Source organism: Schistocerca nitens, chromosome 8, assembly GCF_023898315.1.
Source record: "Schistocerca nitens isolate TAMUIC-IGC-003100 chromosome 8, iqSchNite1.1, whole genome shotgun sequence".
Lineage (NCBI taxonomy): Eukaryota > Metazoa > Arthropoda > Insecta > Orthoptera > Acrididae > Schistocerca > Schistocerca nitens.
Window position 1 is genome coordinate 363,866,611 of NC_064621.1, and position 24,583 is coordinate 363,891,193.

The 24,583-nt window shown below is 43.6% G+C and overlaps 1 protein-coding gene across 1 annotated transcript in view; it reads right to left on the bottom strand.

Annotated features, from left to right (window-relative positions):
• LOC126199571 (lipase 3-like) overlaps positions 1-24,583 on the bottom strand; it is a 190,095-nt gene that overhangs the window by 96,610 nt on the left and 68,902 nt on the right. Inside the window, exon 4 of the mRNA XM_049936494.1 lies at positions 17,517-17,763. Coding sequence (XP_049792451.1) covers positions 17,517-17,763 — 247 coding nt within the window. The remainder of the gene's footprint in view (positions 1-17,516; positions 17,764-24,583) is intronic.

Sequence of the window (24,583 nt, forward strand, 5' to 3'; positions counted from 1 at the left end):
GACCTGTTTTGTGTACCACGGGGGATCGGTTCCATCTCTTACCAATTTATGAAGTATGAATCTCTCAATTGCTGTTGCTACTATATCTTTGAATTTGAGCCACATCTCGTCTACATTTGCATAGTCAGTTCGGAAGGGATGGAGATTGTCTCTTAGGAAGGCTTCTAGTGACACTTTATCCGCTTTTTTAAATAAAATTATTTTGCGTTTGTTTTTGGTGGATTTGGAAGAAACGGTATTGAGCCTAGCTTCAATCCATCCCAGGCATGTTCGATAGGGTTCATGTCTGGAGAACATGCTGGCCACTCTAGTCGAGCGATGTCGTTATCCTCAAGAAAGTCATTCACAACATGTGCACGATGGGGGCGCGAATTGTCGTCCATGAAGACGAATACCTTGGCAATATGCTGCCGATGTGGTTGCACTATCGTAATGGCTATTACGGTGCTTTCCATGACCACCAGTGGCGTACATCGGCCTCACATAATGCCACCCCAAAACAGCAGGGAACCTCCACCTTACTGCACTCGATGGACAGTGCGTCTAAAGGCTTTCAGCCTGACAGGGTTGTCTCCAAACACGTCTCCGACAATTGTCTGGTTGGAGGCATGTGCGACACTCATCGATGGAGAGAACGTGATGCCAACCCCGAGCGGTCCATTCGACATGTTGTTGGGCCCATCTGTACCGAGCTGCATGGTTTCGGGGTTGCAAAGATGGACCTCGCCATGGGCGTCGGGAGTGAAGTTGCGCATCACGCAGCCTATTGCACACCGTTTGAGTGGTAACACGACGTCATGTGGCTGCACGAAAAGCATTATTCAACATGGTGGCGTTGCTGTCAGGATTCCTCCGAGCCATAATCCTTAGGTACCGGTCATCCACTGCAGTAGTAGCCCTTGGGCGGCCTGAGCGAGGCATGTCATCTACAGTTCCTGTCTCTCTGTATCTTCTCCATGTCCGAACAACATCGCTTTAGTTCACTCCAAAATGCCTGGACACTTCCCTTGTTGAGAGCCCTTGCTGGCACAAAGTAACAATAAGCGCGATCGAACCTCGGTATTGACTGTCTAGACATGGTTGAGCTACAGACAATGCGAAGCGTGTACCTCCTTCCTGGTGGAATGACTGGAACTGATCGGTTGACGGCCCCCCTCCGGCTAAGAGGCGCTGCCCATGCAAGGTTGTTTACATCTTTGGGCGGGTTTAGGGGCATCTCTGAACAATCACAGGACTGTGCTTTTGATACAATATCCACAGTCAACGTCTATCTTCAGGATTTCTGGGAACCGGGGTGACGCAAAACTTTTTTTGATATATATATGGGTGGAGATGTGTGTTCAACACATGTTTTGGCCCAGTGTATGTGGAGGCTTGTAGACATTATCGACTGTGATCTCGCCAAGTTTTACAATTACTTCATGACTACTGCTGTCAGTAGAAGTGACAATAAAAGACATAATTTCAGCATTATATTTTACATACGTCGCTGCGCCATAGTATAGGTTGTATGTGATACCCAGCAAATCAAAACCAAACACTATGTCCCTTGAGATTCAGTGTTTCTCCTGTATGGCGAACAGGTCGATACAGTTGTCATGTATATTGTTTTTGTATAATTTGATTTTCAGCTGAGCTTATTCCTTCTAAATTAAAGTAGAAAATTCAGAAAGAGGGTCCGACCTTCTTAGCCAGGCAGTTCATTGAATTTCCGTTTGTTGAAATCATGCGGTCCATGTGATGTGAAAGTCAGGAGATATTAATGATTATCTGTCACCGCCTGTGTTAATCCATTAAACGTTATCGAAGGTGCACACGTAGTATTCTACTCTGTATATGTGAAGTAGTATTACTAGTGACTGAATTTAGCAACAAACTGAGCAGCTCAGAACATTTATTTAACAGAAGAGGTATTTTTGAAACAGAGAAGCTTTTACATGATCGTGTAAAGAAAAAGAAGGATTTTCTCAAATGAACAAGGTAGCTCTTAAAGAAGAGGCGGAAGTTTTAAGAAAACAATAACAGGTAACTACATTACGTGCTGAAATAAGCCAAATGGAATACGTCAGAAGACATAAATCGTCAACAATATTAGTATCAAGAAAACCTTAAAAAACTTCTGATGGTTGGATACCTCATTTTTCTCAGTTATGATGGTACGGTAACTAAGAACAGAGAAAATTTGTGCAGTTATTCCAAGACTTCTATAAATATTTGTACCGTTCAAGATAATGACATTTTGGAACTAATGTCAGAGGAAGTGTATACCGCAATTGGACATATGAAAGAAGGAACAGAAATCTTTATTAACCTTAAGGAAAATTAATACAAATGTGCTTCTAAAATTTTTTACAGAGAGTTATCCAAATCACGAATACTGATGTAGCCACCAACTTCTTTTAACCGACTGTTATCCAAATCTCGAAAAATGACGTAATCACACATTTCACAATCTTGGGTACAGAAAAGACGCTAAAAATTAAAGATCAATCAATATTCTTTCAGTAATCTTCGTCATATTCGGTAAAGTTATCAGCAGATACATAAAAAAATAAATTAGATTTTTATCAGGCAGAGGAAAGCTAGTTTCAGAAGTGAATATAGCACAAAGGATTACTTGCAAGTCTGAAGCTAAATTACAGACAATAATTGTGAATTACCACTTTGCTTACAGTTCCTAGATTTCGGGAAGTTTTTGACTCACTTTCAACAAAACGCTTACAAACAAGCGTCGAGAAACAAGACAGTAATCCAACGGTTGTAAGAATGTATACACCAATGGTACAGTCGCCTGATGTTATCATCATAGTGACCTATTAAAAAGTGATAGATGAGTGAGGTAAGAACATTCGACATCATGAAAGCCTATTCAATTCAATCAAGGGAGATTCCGGCAACGTTTGTACCATCTCAACAAGATCACATCTTCTTCATGTGAATGCGGCAGTTTCTTCGGCTAGCACAGACGGTATCAAAAATTAGGAAACTAATTGTGTCTCAAAATGCTTTACAGCAAAAATTAAAATTCCTTTAGCAGCAAAAGACATAAAAGTGTGTGACTGTAGTCGAATTGATAACAGAGGGTTAAACAAGAATATGAGAAAAGAGAATTATTTTTGCTCTATAACATAGTAAATATCTTAATATCCTTAGATCATTGACGTAAGTTCAGTTTCATTGGATGTAACATATAATTGTAGCATTTTATGGTTCTGTGGCTGGCTGTACGGATAATGCCGAGAAGCCGTTAATAAATTTAAAAAAGTTCAAACAGGACCAGAGAAATTTTTGAGATCCTACAATTGGAAGAAACGGAGTAGGAGTACATGTTAATGGAACAGTTCTGAGTCACCTTCGATTTGCTGAGAACACTACACGTTTTGCTTCTAGTGCAGATGAACTTCAGGAACAGCTGCAAGGCATTAACTGATAAGTTCTCAAACCAAGCTATAAAACTGATTGCAGTAAGATTAAAATAACATACAATAGAATGACTGTACAGAAAATGAAATGAACAGTATACTTAAAATGTCCTGCAGTGTTTTTTACAACCCAAAGACCACTTTCACAAATATGTTTCAGACATATACGAAGTGGAAGGTTTGCTGGCAATGTACATTAGCCATTCTCACTTAATGAATAAATGCTTCACGGAGCTCTTTCCGCATCAGATTTGTGTTCGGTCTCTTGGAACTCTTGCCGTGTCAGATTTCAACTACTTCCTCCGTCATCATCGTCCAGAGTTTTCTGTAGGTCGTTTGGTATTTTATTTAGTTGACCGAATTTTGACATGGAGACGTCACAAGGTCACGAAACTTCCATATGCTACCAGAGATTACGTACATGTCTACGATGGAAGAACATTTATGGCAATGATGATTTTCTTAGATCATGGGCGACTCAGTTTATTTCTCCGTTGCCTTTCAGGATCAAGCGCCAGTTTCGATGCACTAGTAAGGATAGGGCGGCTGTCCCGATTAACGTTGTTATTACACATTTTGATTTCAACGCTCCTTTTATTACATAATCCCATTAAATAAATGCATAGTGGCTTCATTAAACATAATAGTTTATCTGCTCATAAGGTTTTGCTCGGCAACAGCACATTTGTCGAACTCGCGATATTTAAATAAGGCGTCGAAGCTATGCTCAGCGTTCTGAAACCGGTCGTACTGATATAGAAGATCGACAGAGAAATAAACTGAGTCATCCATCACCTAGCAAAGTGTGTACGACTTAATAGCAATATTCGAATTACCATTGTTATCTTGTATGTCAGCACTGACTATGTGACAGTGATTAAGACTTAATTCTTTCAGATCTGATAGTGTTGTTTAGTATTACTTCAGCATTGAGTAGTTTGAAAATGGATGAGAATCGCAGATCATTCCGATTGCACACTAAACCTTCGGCTGAAGAGAGGGTAACATTTGTGTTTGTCAGGGAAGCATTCTGGTACTAAATTTCTGCTTCTTTTACATGATGTTTGATTTTCCAAAATTTGTTGGTAGTCATTATATTATCCATCGTAAGGACCGGAGACAGCGATTTTTAAGGTAATGGTTATAAATATTTTAGCATTCAGCCACCAATATTAGGAACATAATCCACGGCCACGCGTATTGGGACTGAAGCTGCCATTACCTGGCTATCTAGGTTTATCCTACATAAAATGCTCTTCAAAGGCACTGACGGTCAAAATATAGAAACAGATAAAATTATTTCGTCTTAGTTTAAAAACAGCAACGCCAGCTTCTCTTAACCGATTATAGAATGAGATGGCAACGGTCACGGGATACCTCCTGAAATCGTGTCGGAACTCCTTTTTCTCGGTGTAGTGCAGCAACTGGATGCGGCACGGACCCTACAAGTCGTTGGATGTGCCCTTCAGAAATGTCGAACCATGCTGCCTGCCTCTGTAGCCGTCCTTAATTGCGGAAGTATTGCCGGAGCAGGATTTTGTGTACGAACTGACCTCCTGATTATGAGCCACAAATTTTCAATGTGATTCATGTCGGACGGTCCGGGTGGCCAAATCATTCGCTCGAAGTGTCCAGAATGTTCCTCAAATCAACCGTGAACAGTTGTGGATCGGTGACACGTTTGGGACATGAAGTTAATGATGGCTGAAAATGGTCTCCAAGTAGATAAACGTAGCCATTTCCAGTCAATGATAGGTCTAGTTGGACCAGAGGACCCAACCTATTCCATGTAAACACAGCCCACACGTTATAGAGCCACCTCCAGCTTGCACTGTGTCTTGTTGACAACTTGGATCCATGGCTTCGTGGAGTCTGGGCCACGCTCGAAACCTACCATCACCTCTTACCAACGGATTAGGCCCCGGTTTTCCATTCGTCTAGGAGCCAACCGACATGGTCATGAGCACAGAAGAGGCGCTGCAGGCGACGTCGTGCAGTTAGCAAAGGCATTCGCATCGGTCGTCTGCTGCTATAGCCCATTAACGACAAATTTCGGTGCACTGTTGTGGGCATTACCATTCTAATCAGTTTTATATTAATTACACTATCAGACATAGACACGATGGATTGCTATTTCTAGTTTCTCAAGCAGATCGAGTTTCTTTCCTTTATTTTGCACATTTTTGCTCTGAGCTCCTACTGGACATTATTTGCATGATAAATGTTCACCAGTTTCTGTGAAATTTTTCCAAAATAATACAGAGTACATCGAATGAAGCGAAATATATGAGACAGATAGATAGGAAGTTTTCGACAATATATAGGGAACAAGCAGACGCTTTTAGACACCGTAACTAGGGCGTATCGGTAGTTGTCAAACATATATATGAGACCCGTTGCCTCTTGAGAGGCACAGAAAGGGGACTTAAAGGTGACACATGGAGAAAGGAAGTAAAGAAGACTGATCTTCTTGAGGAACTTGGAATAGCAATCCACCGTGTGAAGTTTGATAAAGTACTTAATTCACAAACTGGCGAGAATTGTAATGCCCTCTTCATAGGTTTTTTAGGTTTTTTGTACGGTTGGCGTTATTACGGTAAATGCGAAGGATTTTGCACATATAACCATTGATGTGGTGTCTCTCCATGCCCTCTGTAACATGTCAGGAATATTATGGAACGCTTGATGGCTCAGTACAATTTAGTGATGCTCGGAGAGACAACTGATGTGACCGGTGTTTGCCACCTTACGGAAGCAACGCCTTGGTGGATGTGCGGTAACATGTACAGGGAGCTCCCGTTACAAACTTCTAGGACTTTTAGAGGAGAGTGAGTAAATAATATTTTGAACTGTAACCTGTGTCCAGAAACGTAACGCTTCCGTGCCATAACAATTTGAAAACATGTTGGTAACGTGACCACTTTTACAAGTAATTTATTAGGCGTACAGAGCACGTCACTTGTTCTACAATTCCATTCATTAATAGCCAAAGAAACAAAAAGGAAACTTAATCAACTTCATAAAATCTGTTGTTCACAGTTAAACTCCTCTCCTTGGAACACCACAGTCACACGTTCTTGCGGTGTAGTTACCCATTTCTCGGTTGCGTAATTATGGTGAAAAGGGTGTGTGATGGAGTCGGACGTCGCGAATAATGGTCTTGATAAAGGCGACGAGCAGCTCCGAGCTACACCATAAAGAAGAATCACGTCGGTGTATTCTGCAAACGTGTACGCAAGCACGTTGCTCTAACACTCACAGATACATTAATAAAACTCGAACCAGGTTAGAGAGGTGGGATGCATGTCAACTGACATCACACTATCCGACGTGAGTACCCCTCAGCATAATGCCCTATAGCATACCTACCTAGAACACATGTTTTCGAACTGCTGTAGCACGGAAACGTTATGTTTCCGGATAGGGGTTCTGGTTCAAAATATTGTCTACTCAGTACGTTCTAGAAGTGTTAAAAGTTTGTAAAGGGAATTTCCGAACGGCCTGTATAAGTGGAGCTGAGAATTTGGTGTTGCCATAATCATCTTGTGGTTGAAGCTCTTTTTTCCGTGTTTGCTTTTACAATACATATGTTTTTGAGTAGGGTCCGCCTTTAGCAAAACACAATTTTGTTTTTTAAACCAAACATGTTTCACTGCAATTGCAGCATCATCAGTGGGCTTTTATTTTATGGTTGTTAAAGATAAAGAATGTTCTTTGGTGTTTGTATACATGTAACTATTCGTTTTTAAATCTAGTTACATACATTTGAAAAAAAAAACAAATAAAATAAAGAATTTATACCTTTTTACCACATGGTGTGGTTTTTCTGATGCATAGTGTTTCTACAGTGACTGTTATGTTTCACACCACACCTCAAAGTAGATAAATTGTTTAAGCCAAAATTACAATTTGAAAATTGTTATGGCTATGCCTCAAATTAATCAATTATATGTGTGTGTGTGTGTCTATTTACATTATGTTTCACTTACGTTTTCTTTTTCCTCATCTTCATCACTGTCAAACACTATATACTGAGCTCTCACTGTCAATGTCACTTGCTTACCAGGTGTGAAAACAAACATGGTGGACAGTGAAACAGTTGAAGGTGTAAAAACAAGATGGCTGACGGCGGAACATACACACAAACAAACACACACACACACACACACACACACACGCACGCACACGCACATGCAAACGCACAGACACCTCTGAAAGATTCAGAACGACCGTCAGGAACACCTTCAACTGTTCCACCATCGCCGGCCGGAGTCGCCGAGCGGTTCTAGGCGCTTCAGTCTGGAGCCGCGCGACCGCTACGGTCGCAGGTTCGAATCCTGCCTCGGGCATGGATGTGTGTGATGTCCTTAGGTTAGTTAGGTTTAAGTAGTTCTAAGTTCTAGGGTACTGATGACCTCCGCTGTTAAGTCCCATAGTGCTCAGAGCCAGTTGAACCATTTTTTTGTTCCACCATCAGCCATCTTGCTAAAACCTTCAACTGGTTCACTGTCCAGCATGTTTGTTTTTACAGCTGGTAAACAGGAAAACAGTGACAATGATAGCGACAACTCAGTATACAGTGTTTGACAATGATGAAGATGAGGAAAAAGAAAACGTAAGTGAAACATAATGTAAATAGACACACACACACACACATAGAATTAATTAATTTGAAGTATAGCCATAACAATTTCCAAATTGTAATTTTGGCTTAAACAATTTATCTACTTTAAGGTGTGGTGTGGTGTGAAACAAAACAGTCACTGTAGAAACACAATATGTCAGAAAAACCACACCATTTGTTTTTATATTTTTACAGTAAGTACTTTTGATCTGCATGTTATATAGGACAAACTTAGACAGCCAGGAGATGGGAGCTTGACTCCCGAGACATCCCAACATTATTGGCTGTATACTAAAATATTTATAACGATCATTTTGTATTATTTCTTTTTCTTCTTAATTTTCTTATTTTACCTCAAATTATTTCATTCTAAATTCAAGTTTTGTATTTGGCAAGTTACTACTATCACACTTTTTTGACCACTCTTCGCAATAGAACATCGTGTGGGTGAGTCGTCAGTTAAAGCAATAAGTGAAGGGGGTGTTTAGAAAAGTGAAAATACTTGTTTTCTTTTCCAGTAGTAATACTGTAATCTAAAATATTACAGTCATTCATAAATAAATGAGTTACAAGACGTAAAATGTGAACCGCTGAAGGGATCGTAATGCCTTTGTCTACAGAAGAAGGTGTGGAACCTATGAAGATACTGTGGCCCCGAACTTGCGTTTAAGAGGGACAAGGGCGCACACCCACGTGACTACAGAGTGGACACGAGTTCCTGCCAGCATTTCGCTACATTCGGTAATGCTGAATACAGAGAGGTAGAGGCTTCAGAAGAAGAGCAAAGGAGTGTATTGCTTCTTCTTACAGCGGAACGAGTACGGGGAATGGAAATTCATCTAAGAATGGCACAAGTGTACGGATAGCATTGAATATCTGTTGGAATTCTGACGTTCAATCCGACCTCTGGGACAATGGCTACTACCGTAACTCGTTGGTCTTCAAAAATGAGGGGTTCCACTAGGGGCGGCGATTATCACTGAAACAACCTGTTTTCGGTTATATTGGTTTGCTTCAACACCAGTTCAACCGGAGTGTTGCAACCACTCAAAATAACCGGTTTCTGAGATAATATATTTTAGGTTTTTGTTCCTATTATTTCGTATGATAAACGTAAAAAGTGAAGAGATTAAAAACATTTGACTACTTCAATTTCAAGAAACATAGATTCAAAATATTGAATTAAATAGGAAAATATAAGAAAACTTAGTCGGTCCACTGTTCACTGCTTTTCTAGAAAAGTTATAAGTGGTTGACTAGTACAAAAAATCGTCAGTATTCTTCTACTGATTCTAATTTTTTCAAAGTATGTTCAAAAATCGCTTTTTAATCGGGGATCATACTACTAATTGAGCATCAGTGCTAAAGGATGGAAACTGAGCTTGAAGAACTCTGTTTTTCGTGGTAATTTGTCCGTTTTCAAGGGCTGCAAGCAGCTAAAGGTATATTATCCAGACACAGGCAGCAAATCAGCTGCTTTCTATTTAATTGTACACTACGAATGAACTGTTAAGTTTTAAGTTTTCTCCTTATATTAGGTCACATTTTCATGTGGCCTCTACTGTTTTAAATTTTTTTAAAGCAAATGAAGCATTGTACTTCATTGCTACATCAATTCCTATAATATTTCCATACTAGGATTGGTGCCATTCTCATATACAATAGATGTCCGACAACGACAGTGAGAAATTTCCATTTAGATCAAATGGGACAAGTCTTGCACCCTGTACGTACACACTCATCATCTAATATGCCACGCCACATGGTAGAAGGGAAATTATTGTCTCAGCAAAGCTGTACCAATTCTTATGCTATGTGTTTGTTGCTCGTTTCTGTCGGCATTGTTATTAAAACAGGACTGATAGCTTTTCCCATTTTCTGTAAGGTGTACAACTTTGCTTCCGCCGTTTGCCGATAGGTGGCGACAACGGTAAGTATCGGTCGAAAGAAACAGATCGCAGACGCCAGGCAGTTAGCTTGGACCTCGGTCAACATAACCTCATTCAAACATTAGTCGATTTGTGTCTGCATCCTAAAGTTGTTCTTGATTGAAAATGTCAGTTTACGAGCCAAATTCTCGTTATTTGCGGGAGTTGTAATTGTTTTGTTTCAATATGAAGAAAACAGCGACTGAGTCTCATCGAATGCTCTCAAGAACGTATGGTAAGGACACTATTAGTGAAAGAACGTGTCGTGAGTCGTTTCAACGCCTCAAGAACGGTGATTTTAACGTTGTAGACCGGCATAGTTGTGGAAGAGAGAATGTTTTCGAAGATGCAGTAATGGAGGCATTTCTGAGTGAAGACTCGTGTCAAACTCAAGAAGACTTGGCACAATTAGTGGGAGTGATACAACAAGCCATTTCAAAAGGGTATGATTTAGAAAGAAGGAAGTTGGGTTCCGTGTGAGCTGAAACAAAGAGATGTTGAACGGTGGTTGTGTGTTTGTGAACAGTTGCTTCAGGGGCAAAAACGGAAGGGATTTCTGCACCGCATTGTGACCGAGAATTAAAAATGGTTTCATTACGATAATCCTAAACGCAAAAAATCATAGGGATATCCCGGCCATGCTTTCACGTCGACGGCCAAAACGAATTTTCACGGCTCCAAGATCATGCTCTGCATTTGGTGGGACCAGCTCGCCATCATGTACTATGAGGTGTTAAGGACAAGTGAAACAATCACAGGTACTCGTTATCAAACGCAATTAATGCGTTTGAGCAGAGCGTTAAAAGAAAAACGGCCGCAATACAGCGAGAGGCACGATAAAGTGATTTTGCAGCACGATAACGTTCGACCCCACGTTGCAAAAGAAGTCAAAACGTACTTGGAAACGTTAAAATGGGAAGTCCTACGCCACCCGCCGTATTCCTCAGACATTGCTCCCTCTGACTGTCACCTGTTTAGATTAATGGCGCATGGTCTGGCTGACCAAAACTTCCGATCTCATGGAGAAGTCACAAATTGGATCGCTTCAAAAGACGAACAATTTTTTCGACGCGGGATTCGTACACTGTCCGAGAGATGGGAGAAAGTAGTGGCTAGCGATGGAAAATACTTTGAATGATACATCTGTAACCAATTTGCTTCATTAAAGCCTCAAATGTTGGGGAAATAACGGCGGAAGCAAAGTTGTACACCTTGTATAATAACGCAATAGTTTCAAGTAATACATATTTTACTAAAGAAAAATTTTTTAAAGTTTAATTAGAAAAAAAATTTTAGCACTGCTGTTATAGCTAATTAATATCTCGGTATTTTGCCCAGTTACTAGTAAAAAATAGAAACACATGCTATAACCGAGACCAACAAATACCTAAAAATACCGGTTATTCCAAACTAAAATACTGGTATCGATTTTATACGGTCGGTTTTTCCCATCCCTAGATTCCACTTACGGACAATGGTGTCAGCAATACGCTCTGGCGTTCCAGTTCATGCGTCGTGGGCCAAAGGCATCCATCATTCCTTGAATCTCTTGTGCCACGCCTTCACGCTTGCAACTAACATGAAGTACTCTTCGTACACTTGTGGCACTGTTTGATAAAGCTCCGTTCCTTGCACTCCTTCTCCTCTCAGGTAACACACTACATCCCTTTTCTGTTCTTTGGAAGCCCCCATTTTCTGTTCCCAGCTCTACTGATTGCCGTGGACGGTCCATCTCCATGTCCCTCTAGTGGCGAGTCTGGGGCCCTCAGCACTCTTACATGGATCAAACCTTCTTCCGTGGGCAATGGCATTGCGATCCCTTGAGTGGTTTTCATTTACCAGCCTCCGGCTCTAGTCTTTTTGAATTATCACAATACTCTAAACAGAACATTATCCGCAGATTTTATCAGGTAATCTCGAATGATTTTTGGTACAATTTTGGCCAGCATACATACACTGCCGGAAAACAAATACGTGCACCCTTTTTGAGGTTTCCAATTCACTCAGTATTTATTGTTGCAACAGTGCATGTGGAGTACATGAATTGATTACATTTACAGATCACCAGCACAAGCGGTTCTGAGATACAAAGCATCTACTGCTGTTGCAACACCCATGTTACTGCGTGGTGTAGCCTCCACGGGCGGCAATTAAGGCTCTGCTTCTGGCAGCCATTCAGTCGTACAGATGGCGAATACTGTCCTCGGATACGTTATGCCACGCCTGCTCGATCCGTTCAAGTAGTTCTGTGTGAGTTGTTAGCTGACAAGTCGCACGAGTCACTTGGAGGGAGAAGAGTGGAGTAGACTAGTGTTTAACGTACTGTCGACAAAGAGGTAATTACAGACGGAGTAGGGAAGGATGGGGAAGGAAATCGGCTGTGTTCTTTCAAAGAAACCGTCCCGGGGTTTGTCTGAAGCGATTTAGCAAAATCACGGAAAACCAAAATCAGGATGCCCGGACGCAAGTTTCAACCGTCAGCGTCCCGAATGTGAGTCCAGTGTGCTAACCACTGCACTACCTCGCTCAGTATAAGAGTCATCTCTCACCCCATCATATCCAACTTGTAATCGATTGGAGACACACAATCTTTCTAATGCAAGACCGGCACGTACCGAGCGCTGGTTAGCGTCCCCCTCCAGAAACACCAAAGGTGAACGAGGGTTGTAGCTTATCGCACCCCAGACCATAAGGCCTGAGGTGGAGCCAGTGTGTCTTGGACGAATGCACTCTTCAAGACAGTACTCACCAGATTTACGTCGTACGAGTAAACGACCATCACTGCGTGCAGGCAGAATCTGCTTTCATCGCTGAAGGCCACGAGGCGTCATTTTACCTTCCAAGTGATCTTCTGGCGGCGCCAGTCGAGCCGTGCATGTCGATATTGTGGCGCGGGTGGAGGACGAGCTAGAGGTGTGCATGTCGCTAGTCTCACGGTTAATTAAGTCTCACTCCTTATAACCAGTTCCCAACAGTTCGTGTTGACACGTTTGGACTGACAAGCCATCTTATATGCGCTGTGGTAGCTTTACGATCTGCCACACTGTCCTTGCAATATGACGATCCTGACGGGCATCTACGAGGTGTGACAATAAAGTAATGAGACTGACGTGAAAAAAATGTTGCTTACCGTTTTAGTCAAGTTTACTGTTGTCTCCTTCAAAGTAGTTCCTTTCTGATTGCACACACTTATTCCAGCGCTTCTGCCATTGATGGTAACATTTCTGGAACTCATCTTCTTTAATATCCTCGAAGACCCTCGTCACGGCTTAATGGACATTTTGTGTTTTTTGAAAATGATGTCTCTTGACCGCCATTTTGAGTCTTGGAAATAGAAAAAAGTCGCATGGAGCGATATCTGGTGAATAAGGTGGCTGCAGTAGTACTGCAACTTGTTTTGAGGTTAAAAATTGCTGTACTGATAAGAGCAGTATGGGATGGTGCATTATCGTGATGGAGAATCCAATTATCAGCAATGTTGGCACGGACACGAAGAACTCTTTCATGAACTCTTTCTAAAATTCCTTTGTAGTAATATTGGTTAACTGTTTTTTCCAGAAGGCACCCACTCTTTATGAACAATTCCCTTGAAATCAAAGAAGCACACAAGCATGCATTCCACTTTTGATTTTGACATGCAAGCTTTTTTTGTTCTCAGTGACCTCTTTCAGCACCATTGCGAACTTTGGCGTTTAGTCTTTGGATCGTAGTGAAAAAAAGAACTTTCATCACCAGTGATAACACGGCTTAACAATTATGGATTGTTTTCCGTTTGCTCTAACAGATCGGCTGCCACATTTTTCCGTGTTTCTCGCTGTTGTGGTGTAAGATTTTTGGGGACCATTTTTGCACAAATGTTTCTCATAGCAATATCTTCAGTTATTATTAGACGAACCGTTTCTCGACTGATGTTCAGTTCTTCTGCAATCATTTTCACGTATAATCTTCGATCTGATCGTACGAGTTCACGCACCCTGGCCGTGTTAACATCCGTCCGTGAGGTTGATGGTCGTCCACTGCAGTCTTCATTTTCAACATACGTTCTGCCTTCACTAAACATTTTATGCCAAAGAAAAACTTGAGCTTTTGACATAACCTCCTCTACAAAAGCCTTCTGAAGCTTACCGTAAGTTGTCGCGTTTTCGTCCAATTTAACGCAAAAAGAAATGGCAAACTGTTGCGCAATTTTATGCGGTTCCATTTCCGTGACGAGAGACACAAACATGTGTTAACTTATAACGGCACAACTCATGACTGAGCAGTTGCATGGATGTGCCGCTTGGACTAGAAGCAACTTATTGACCAAGGTCGAAGATATTATGCCTACGCAAGCCTGCAGGGTTGCCTCATCTTGCAAAGAAAATCAGTCTCCATTACTTTATTGTCGTTCCTCATATGCTGCGTGAACGTCCAGAATATAGTCTATGCGTTTGAAAATTTTCACGTGGTCACTATACCAGCAACGTTGCACAACTGAAGTAGCATGTCCAACTCGTGTGACAATTCTTTTTGTATGTCCATCATTTTTACAGGAGGTCTTTGGACGAAGGCCGTTTACTACTGTGAGAAAATGAAACGCCTACAGCCGTGATTATAGTTTTATTTATTAAGTTGCAATCAGTTTCGGCGCTTCAATGCGCCATCTTCAGGCTGTAGTTGATGGGGAAGGTGTTAACACGATCCCTGTATACAGGGTGAGTCACCTAACGTTACGCTGGATATATTTCGTAAACCACATCAAATACTGACGAATCGATTCCACAGACCGAATATGAGGAGAGCGGCTAGTGTAATTGTTTAATACAAACCATACAAAAATGTACGGAAGTATGTTTTTTAACACAAATCTACGTTTCTTTAAATGGAACCACGTTAGTTTTGTTAGCACATCTGAACATATAAACAAATACGTAATCAGTGCCGTTTGCTGCATTGTAAAATGTTAATTACATCCGGAGATATTGTAACCTAAAGTTGACGCTTGAAACCTCCGACGTTCAGTTGCGTGTTGTAACAAACACGGGCCACGGTCGGCGAGCAGCATCTGCAGGGACATGTTTACGATGACGACCGTGTTTACGAGTGTGGCTCTAGTGCACTGTTGTGGTTTGGTCTAGCTGTCGCAGTGTCCGCATGTAGCGCTTGCTGCTATTGTTATTCTGCATTCGTCTCCGCACGCAAAAAAATGGTTCAAATGGTTCTGAGCACTATGGGACTTAACATCTATGGTCATCAGTCCCCTAGAACTTAGAACTACTTAAACCTAACTAACCTAAGGACAGCACACAACACCCAGCCATCACGAGGCAGAGAAAATCCCTGACCCCGCCGGGAATCGAACCCGGGAACCCGGGCGTGGGAAGCGAGAACGCTACCGCACGACCACGAGATGCGGGCTCTCCGCACGCAGACCAACTGTAATACACCGTGTTACCAGACGTCTGTGATAGTGTAGTGTTGTAGGAACCGTGACCATAGTGTATTCGAACTCTGAAAAGGCGGAGGTGATACTCATCTATGGCGAGTGTCGACGAAATGCAGTTGAAGCCTGCATGGTGTATGCAGAATGGTACCCAGACAGAGAGCATCCAACGTGCCGCACATTGCAAAACATCTACCGCCAACTGTATGCAACAGCTATGGTCGTAGCACGCAAACGGGTCCGTAACAAGCCCGTCACAGGAGAAGCGGGTACAGTTGGTGTGTTAGCTGCTGTTGCCATGAACCCACACATGAGTACACGGGACATTGCGAGAGCCGGTGGACTGAGTCAAAGTAGTGTCATGCGCATACTGCATCGTCACCGCTTTCACCCGTTTCATGTGTCGCTACATCAGCAATTACATGGTGATGACTTTAATCATCGAGTGCAATTCTGTCAATGGACATTAACAGAGAATGCGTTGCAGTTCTACCTGTTTACCGATGAAGCGGGTTTCACAAACCACGGGGCAGTGAATCTACGGAACATGCATTACTGGTCCGTGGACAATCCTCGCTGGCTCAGACAGGTAGAGCGACAGCGACCGTGGACTGTAAATGTATGGTGCGGAATCATTGGCGACCACCTCATTGGTCCTCACTTCATTGCAGGGGCCCAAACAGCTGCAACATACATCGCGTTTCTACAGAATGATCTGCCAACGTCTGCCCGTTCTCCTGATCTTACAGCTCTGGACTTCTTTCTGTGGGGTACGTTAAAGGAGAATGTGTACCGTGATGTGCTACAACCCCAGAGGATATGAAACAACGTATTGTGGCAGCCTGCGGCGACATTACACCAGATGTACCGCGGCGTGTACGACATTCATTACGCCAGAGATTGCAATTGTGTGCAGCAAATGATGGCCACCACATTAAACATCTATTGGTCTGACATGTCGGGACACACTCAATTCCACTCCGTAATTGAAAACGGAAACCACGTTTATACGTGTACCTCACCCCTCATGGTAATGTACATGTGCGTCAGTGAAAAAGACCAATAAAAAGGTGTTAGCATGTGGACGTAATGTGCTGTTCCAGTCTCTTCTGTACCTAAGGTTCATCACCGTTCCCTTTGGATCCCTATGTAATTCGGTGCTCTCCGATACACAGCGGAGGAGTGGTACTCAAACGTCAACTTTAGGTTGCAATATCTCCGGATGTAATTAACATTTTACAATGCAACAAACGGCACTGATTACGTATTTGTTTATATGTTCAGATGTGCTAACAAAACTAACGAGGTTCCATTTAAAAAACGTACGTTTTATGTTAAAAAACATACTTCCGTGCATTTTTTATGGTTTGTATTAACCAATTACACTAGCCCCTCTCCTCACGTTCGGTCTGTGGAATCGATTCGTCAGTATTTGATGTGGTTTACGAAATATATCCAGCGGTAATGTTAGGTGACTCACCCTGTATATATCGCATCAGTGGCCAGCGTGAGTGGTTACCCAGACTATATGAAAACTTTGTTGTCAGCACTCCTGGGTTTTTAGATAGTCTGCGTAACCACTCATGCTGGCCACTGATGCGATATGTATAGGGATTGCGTCAACTCCTTCCACATCAACTACAGCCTGAAGATGGAGCATTGAAGCACCGAAACTTGTGGCCACTTAATAAATAAAATCTTAAGGACGGCTGTAGGCGTTAAATTTTCTCACAATGTGTGACGATCCTCCGAAAGGACCATCCCGCCACTCAGAAAGCCACATTTTCACCCCTTTCAAATTTGCTCAGTTTGCTGTACGAAGCACTAACGCGTCTCAGTGGCACGGTTGCCTGCTTGCTCCGGACGTTTCCACCACACAGAGTCTTCCTACTGTGATCATTTCCTATTAAGGATAAGACATCGCTCTCTGGTAGCTATGCCAGTACTCTATCTGCCGGCGGACGACGTCGAAATCGTTATCAGTACATCTGCTGTTCCCCAGGCGGAATATGCGTTACCGGGTCAAATACGACGTCGTTTTTCCAGATGCACTATTTTTTTCCGGCAGTGTAAGAAGAACAAAAGTTGAGATAATCGAGTGAGTGAAACGGCGCACATACAGTGAGCATGCCCTCGAACCTGGCGGCCATGCGGATGAGCGGGCTGCGCACGTGGCTCATGAAGGCGACGGGCGCCAATGCGAGCATGGCGCGCACCTTGGGGCACATGTCGGGCCGCTCGGAGGCCATCACGAAGAAGGCGGTGGTGCCCTGCGAGTAGCCGATGTAGAACAGCCGCTTCTGGCCCGTCACCCGCAGGATGTGCTCGATGCACGTCGGCAGGTCGTACACGCCCATCTCGTGCCAGCTGGCCCAACACACAGACTTATTTCAGCGGGTTTGCATTTCATGATCTTACAACCAATAGCTTAGGAGGAGAACACGGTAAGTGCCATAACCCCATTTCCTAGAAACTTCTCTCAGCGGAAGAGGGCTCAAAATAAGCGAACATGTGTCTAGCTTTAACCGCAGATCTGGGGTTCCAAAAATTTTCCTCTAATAGAACATTTTGATGGAACACCTTGTTTATTTAGAAGGTTAATAGAATTTTAGAAAACAAGAAAAAGTAAAAACATAGCTATCATAACTAATGACACAGAAATCACAAGAAAAATTTTAAAAAATAATTAGAACCATCAATATGTCAAAAAATGGTGCCATGTTATTAACAGTTTTTCACAGAGCACTTCTCATGGAACACTAGTGTTACATGGAACTCAGTTTGGCAACGCTTCTGTAAATACTCAACCGTTTCTGGAAACGACGTTTAAAGTTTGCGGTATACTTTACGTGTCTTTTCGCGCATAACCATCTCACTCGAAGTGGTGACACAGCATTTAACATCGCAGTTTCACAGTTTCGCACATTTTCGGAACCCAATTATTCTTTTTATCTACACTACTGGCCATCAAAATTGCTACACCAAGAAGAAATGCAGATGATAAACTGGTATCTACATCTACATCTACATTTATACTTCGCAAGCCACCCAACGGTGTGTGGCGGAGGGCACTTTACGTGCCACTGTCATTACCTCCCTTTTCTGTTCCAGTCGCGTATGGTTCGCGGGAAGAACGACTGTCGGAAAGCCTCCGTGCGCGGTCGAATCTCTCTAATTTTACATTCGTGATCTCCTCGGGAGGTATAAGTAGGGGGAAGCAATATATTCGATACCTCATGCAGAAACGCACCCTCTCGAAACCTGGCGAGCAAGCTACACCGCGATGCAGAGCGCCTCTCTTACAGAGTCTGCCACTTGAGTTTGCTAAACATCTCCGTAATGCTATCACGGTTACCAAATAACCCTGTGACGAAACGCGCCGCTCTTCTTTGGATCTTCTCTATCTCCTCCTCTGTCAACCCGATCTGGTACGGATCCCACACTGATGAGCAATACTCAAGTATAGGTCGAACGAGTGTTTTGTAAGCCACCTCCTCTGTTGATGGTCTACATTTTCTAAGGACTCTCCCAATTAATCTCAACCTGGTACCCGCCTTACCAACAATTAATTTTATATGATCATTCCACCTCAAATCGTTCCGTACGCATACTCCCAGATATTTTACAGAAGTAACTGCTACCAGTGTTTGTTCCGCTATCATATAATCATACAATAAAGGATCCTTCCTTCTATGTATTCGCAATACATTACATTTGTCTATGTTAAGGGTCAGTTGCCACTCCCTGCACCAAGTGCCTATCTGCTGCAGATCTTCCTGCATTTCGCTACAATTTTCTAATGCTGCAACTTCTCTGTATACTACAGCACCCTCAGTCCGGAACCGCGCGACTGCTAGGGTCGCAGGTTCGAATCCTGCCTCGGGCATGGATGTTTGTGATGTCCTTAGGTTAGTTAGGTTTAAGTAGTTCTAAGTTCTAGGGGACTGATGACCACAGATGTTAAGTCCCATAGTGCTCAGAGCCATTTGAACTAAAGCACCATCCGCGAAAAGCCGCATGGAACTTCCGACACTATCTACTAGGTCATTTATATATATTGTGAAAAGCAATGGTCCCATAACACTCCCTTGTGGCACACCAGAGGTTACTTTAACGTCTGTAGACGTCTCTCCATTGATAACGACATGCTGTGTTCTGTTCGCTAAAAACTCTTCAATCCAGCTACACAGCTGGTCTGATATTCCGTAGGCTCTTACTTTGTTTATCAGGCGACACTGCGGAACTGTGTCGAACGCCTTCCGGAAGTCAAGAAAAATAGCATCTACCTGGGAGCCTGTATCTAATATTTTCTGGGTCTCATGAACAACTAAAGCGAGTTGGGTCTCACACGATCGCTGTGTCCGGAATCCATGTTGACTCCTACAGAGTAGATTCTGGGTTTCCAAAAACGACATGATACGCGAGCAAAAAACATGTTCTAAAATTCTACAACAGATCGACGTCAGAGATATAGGTCTATAGTTTTGCGCATCTGCTCGACGACCCTTCTTGAAGACTGGGACTACCTGTGCTCTTTTCCAATCATTGGAACCTTCCGTTCCTCTAGAGACTTGTGGTACACGGCTGTTAGAAGGGGGGCAAGTTCTTTCGCCTACTCTGTGTAGAATCGAATTGGTATCCCGTCAGGCCCAGTGGACTTTCCTCTGCTGAGTGATTCCAGTTGCTTTTCTATTCAAAATGGTTCAAATGGCTCTGAGCACTATGGGACTTAACATCTGAGATCATCAGTCCCCTAGAACTTAGAACTACTTAAACCTAACTAACCTAAGGACATCACGCACATCCATGCCCCAGGCAGGATTCGAACCTGCGACCGTAGCGGTCACGCGGTTCCAGACTGAAGCGCCTAGAACCGAACGGCCACACCGGCCGGCCGCTTTTCTATTCCTTGCACAATTATTTCGATGTCAGCCATTTTTTCGTTTGTGCGAGGATTTAGAGAAGGAACTGCAGTGCGGTCTTCCTCTGTGAAACAGCTTTGGAAAAAGGTGTTTAGTAATTCAGCTTTACGCGTCTCATCCTCTGTTTCAATGCCATCATCATCCCGGAGTGTATGGATATGCTGTTTCGAGCCACTTACTGATTTAACGTAAGACCAGAACTTCCTGGGATTTTCTGTCAAGTCGGTACATAGAATTTTACTTTCGAATTCACTGAACGCTTCACGCATAGCGCTCCTTACGCTAACTTTGACATCGTTTAGCTTCTGTTTGTCTGAGAGGTTTTGGTTGCGTTTAAACTTGGAGTGAAGCTCTCTTTGCTTTCGCAGTAGTTTCCTAACTTTGTTGTTGAACCACGGTGGGTTTTTCCCGTCCCTCACAGTTTTACTGGGAACGTACCTGTCTAAAACGCATTTTACGATTGCCTTGAACTTTTTTCATAAACACTCAACATCTGAAATCTGCCTTCTATTACTCTTGCTAAACAGATACATCTTCCTCCCTATTTTTATATTCCTATTAACTTTCATATTCAGGGATGCTGCAACGGCCTTATGATCACTGATTCCCTGTTCTGCACTTACAGAGTTGAAAAGTTCAGGTCTGTTTGTTATCAGTAGGTCCAAGATGTTATCTCCACGAGTCGGTTCTCTGTTTAATTGCTCGAGGTAATTTTCGGATAGTGCACTCAGCATAATGTCACTCGATGCTCTGTCCCTACCACCCGTCCTAAACATCTGAGTGTCCCAGTCTATATCTGGTAAATTGAAATCTCCACCTAAGACTATAACATGCTGAGAAAATTTATGTGAAATGTATTCCAAATTTTCTCTCAGTTGTTCTGCCACTAAGGCTGCTGAGTCGGGAGGTCGGTAAAAGGAGCCAATTATTAACCTACCTCGGTTGTTGAGTGTAACCTCCACCCATAATAATTCACAGGAACTATCCACTTCTACTTCACTACAGGATAAACTACTACTAACAGCGACAAACACGCCACCACCGGTTGCATGCAATCTGTCCTTCCTAAACACCGTCTGTGTGTTTGTAAAAATTTCGGCAGAATTTATCTCTGGCTTCAGGCAGCTTTCTGTACCTATAACGATTTCAGCTTCGGTGCTTTCTATCAGCGCTTGAAGTTCCGGTACTTCACCAATGCAGCTTCGACAGTCTACAATTACAATACCTATTGCTGCTTGGTCCCCGCATGTCCTGACTTTGCCCCGCACCCTTTGAGGCTGTGGCCCTTTCTGTACTTGCCCGAGGCCATCTAACCTAAAAAACCGCCCAGTCCACACCACACAACCCCTGCTACCCGTGTAGCCGCTTGCTGCGCGTAGTGGACTCCTGACCTATCCAGCGGAACCCGAAACCCCACCAACCTGTGGCGCAAGTCGAGGAATCTGCAGCCCACACGGTCGCAGAACCGTCTCAGCCTCTGATTCAGACCCTCCACTCAGCTCTGTACCAAAGGTCCGCAGTCAGTCCTGTCGACGATGCTGCAGATGGTGAGCTCTGCTTTCATCCCGCTAGCGAGACTGGCAGTCTTCACCAAATCAGATAGCCGCCGGAAGCCAGAGAGGATTTCCTCCGATTCATAGCGACACACATCATTGGTGCCGACATGAGCGACCACCTGAAGATGGGTGCACCCTGTACCCTTCATGGCATCCGGAAGGACCCTTTCCACATCTGGAATGACTCCCCCCGGTATGCACACGGAGTGCACATTGGTTTTCTTCCCCTCTCTTGCTGCCATATCCCTAAGGGGCCCCATTACGCGCCTGACGTTGGAGCTCCCAACTACCAGTAAGCCCACCCTCTGCGACCGCCCGGATCTTGCAGACTGAGGGGCAACCTCTGGAACAGGACAAGCAGCCACGTCCGGCAGAAGATCAGTATCAGCCTGAGACAGAGTCTGAAACCGGTTCGTCAGACAAACTGGAGAGGCCTTCCGTTCAGCCCTCCGGAATGTCTTTCGTCCCCTGCCACACCTCGAGACGACCTCCCACTCTACCACAGGTGAGAGGTCAGCCTCAATGTGGGCAGTATCCCGTGCAGCCACAGTCGTAGTCCGATCGGGGGATGCGTGGGACAAGCTGGCCGTCCCCGACAAACCCCCATCCGGACCCCCACAGTGATGCCCATTGGCAACAGCTTCAAGCTGTGTGACCGAAGCCAACACTGCCTGAAGCTGGGAGGGAAGGGATGCCAACTCAGCCTGCATCCGAACACAGCAGTTGCAGTCCCTATCCATGCTAAAAACTGTTGTGCAAAGAACGTCTGAACTAATCTACCGAGAGCACAAACAATTCTACACAAAAGTTAAACGGTTATTAAAATACAAGATTGCCTAGTACATGCAGTAATGCTGCTACTTGCGCACTGCTGACACATGCTCGGCGGCGGAAGGAGACTACGCGATTTTACACTATTCAGGTACTAAAACGCGATGCTACAACTCTCAAATACTATAATACGCCCGAAATGTATGAATTAAACAATGCAAGTACCAAAAACACGCAAAGAAATAAAGAATTAAACTAAGTAACAAATAAGTGAGCTAAGAGTATACGACTTGCTGCTGGCAGTCGCTTATCCAACGGCGGCAGGGAGCACGTTCATTGGACCAATATAATATACTAGAACTGACATGTGATTACATTTTCACACAACTTGGGTGCATAGATCCTGAGAAATCAGTACCCTGAACAACCACCTCTGGCCGTAATAACGGCCATGATACGCCTGGGCATTGATTCAAACAGAGCTTGGATGGCGTGTACAGGTACAGCTGCCCATGCAGCTTCAACACGATACCACAGTTCATCAAGAGTAGTGACTGGCGTATTGCGACGAGCCAGTTACTCGGCTACCATTGACCAGACGTTTTCAATTGGTGAGAGATCTGGAGAATGGCCCAGGGCAGCAGTCGAACATTTGCTGTATCCAGAAATGCCCGTACAGGATCTGCAACATGCTGTCGTGCTTTATCCTGCTGAAATGTAGCGTTTCGCAGGGATCGAATGAAGGGTAGAGCCACGGGTCGTAACACGTCTGAAATGTAACGTCCACTGTTCAAAGTGCCGTCAATGAGAACAAGCGTTGACCGAGACGTGTAACCAATGGCACCCCATACCATCACGCAGGGTGATACGCCAGTATGGCGATGGCGAATACACGCTTCCAATGTGCGTTCACCGCGATATCGCCAAACACGGATTCGACCATCACGATGCTGTAAACAGAACCTGGATAAATCCGAAAAAATGACGTTTTGCCATTCGTGCTTCCAGGTTCGTCGTTGAGTACACCTTAGCAGGCGCTCCTGTCTGTGATGCACCGTCCAGGGTAACCGCAGCCATGGTCTGCGAGCTGATAGTCCATGCTGCTGCAAACGTCGTCGAACTGTTCGTGCAGATGGTTGTTGTCTTGTAAACGTCCCCATCTGTTGACTCAGGGATCGAGACGTGGTTGCACGATCCGTTACAGCCATGCGGATAAGATGCCTATCATCTCGACTGCTAGTGATTCGAGGCCGTTGGGATCCAGCACGGCGTTCCGTATTACCCTCCTGAACCCACCGATTCCATATTCTGCTAACAGTCACTGTATCTCGACCAACGCTAGCAGCAATGTCACGATACGATAAACCGAAATCGCGACAGGCTACAATCCGACCTTTATCAAAGTCGGAAACGTGATGGTACGCTTTTCTCCTCCTTACACGAGGCATCACAACAACGTTTCACCAGGCAACGCCGGTCAACTGCTGTTTGTGTATGAGAAATCGGTTGGAAACTTTCCTCATGTCAGCACGTTGTAGGTGTCGCCAACGGCGCCAACCTTGTGTGAATGCTCTGAAAAGCTAATCATTTGCATATCACAGCATCTTTTTCCTGTCGGTTAAATTTCGCATCTGTAGCACATCCTCTTCATGGTGTAGCAATTTTAATGGCCAGTAGTGTATTTATTTATTTATTTTCATTTACCTGTCCATGTCCGTAGAAGATTATTACACGAATGTGTAAAACTATAAATGAAATCGAAAAATATTTGAAATTGGTATCGTTGAAATTTCTGTAGTGTGTATTGACAGTAATATTAGTGGTACTGCGTATTTGTTCCCGAGAAGCAGGGTTCGGTTGGCCAATAAGTAGATCGACTTATTCCTGCAGCCTGCAAGGGTGATGTTGCTTTCAACAATTTCTAACCTACCCAGCTGG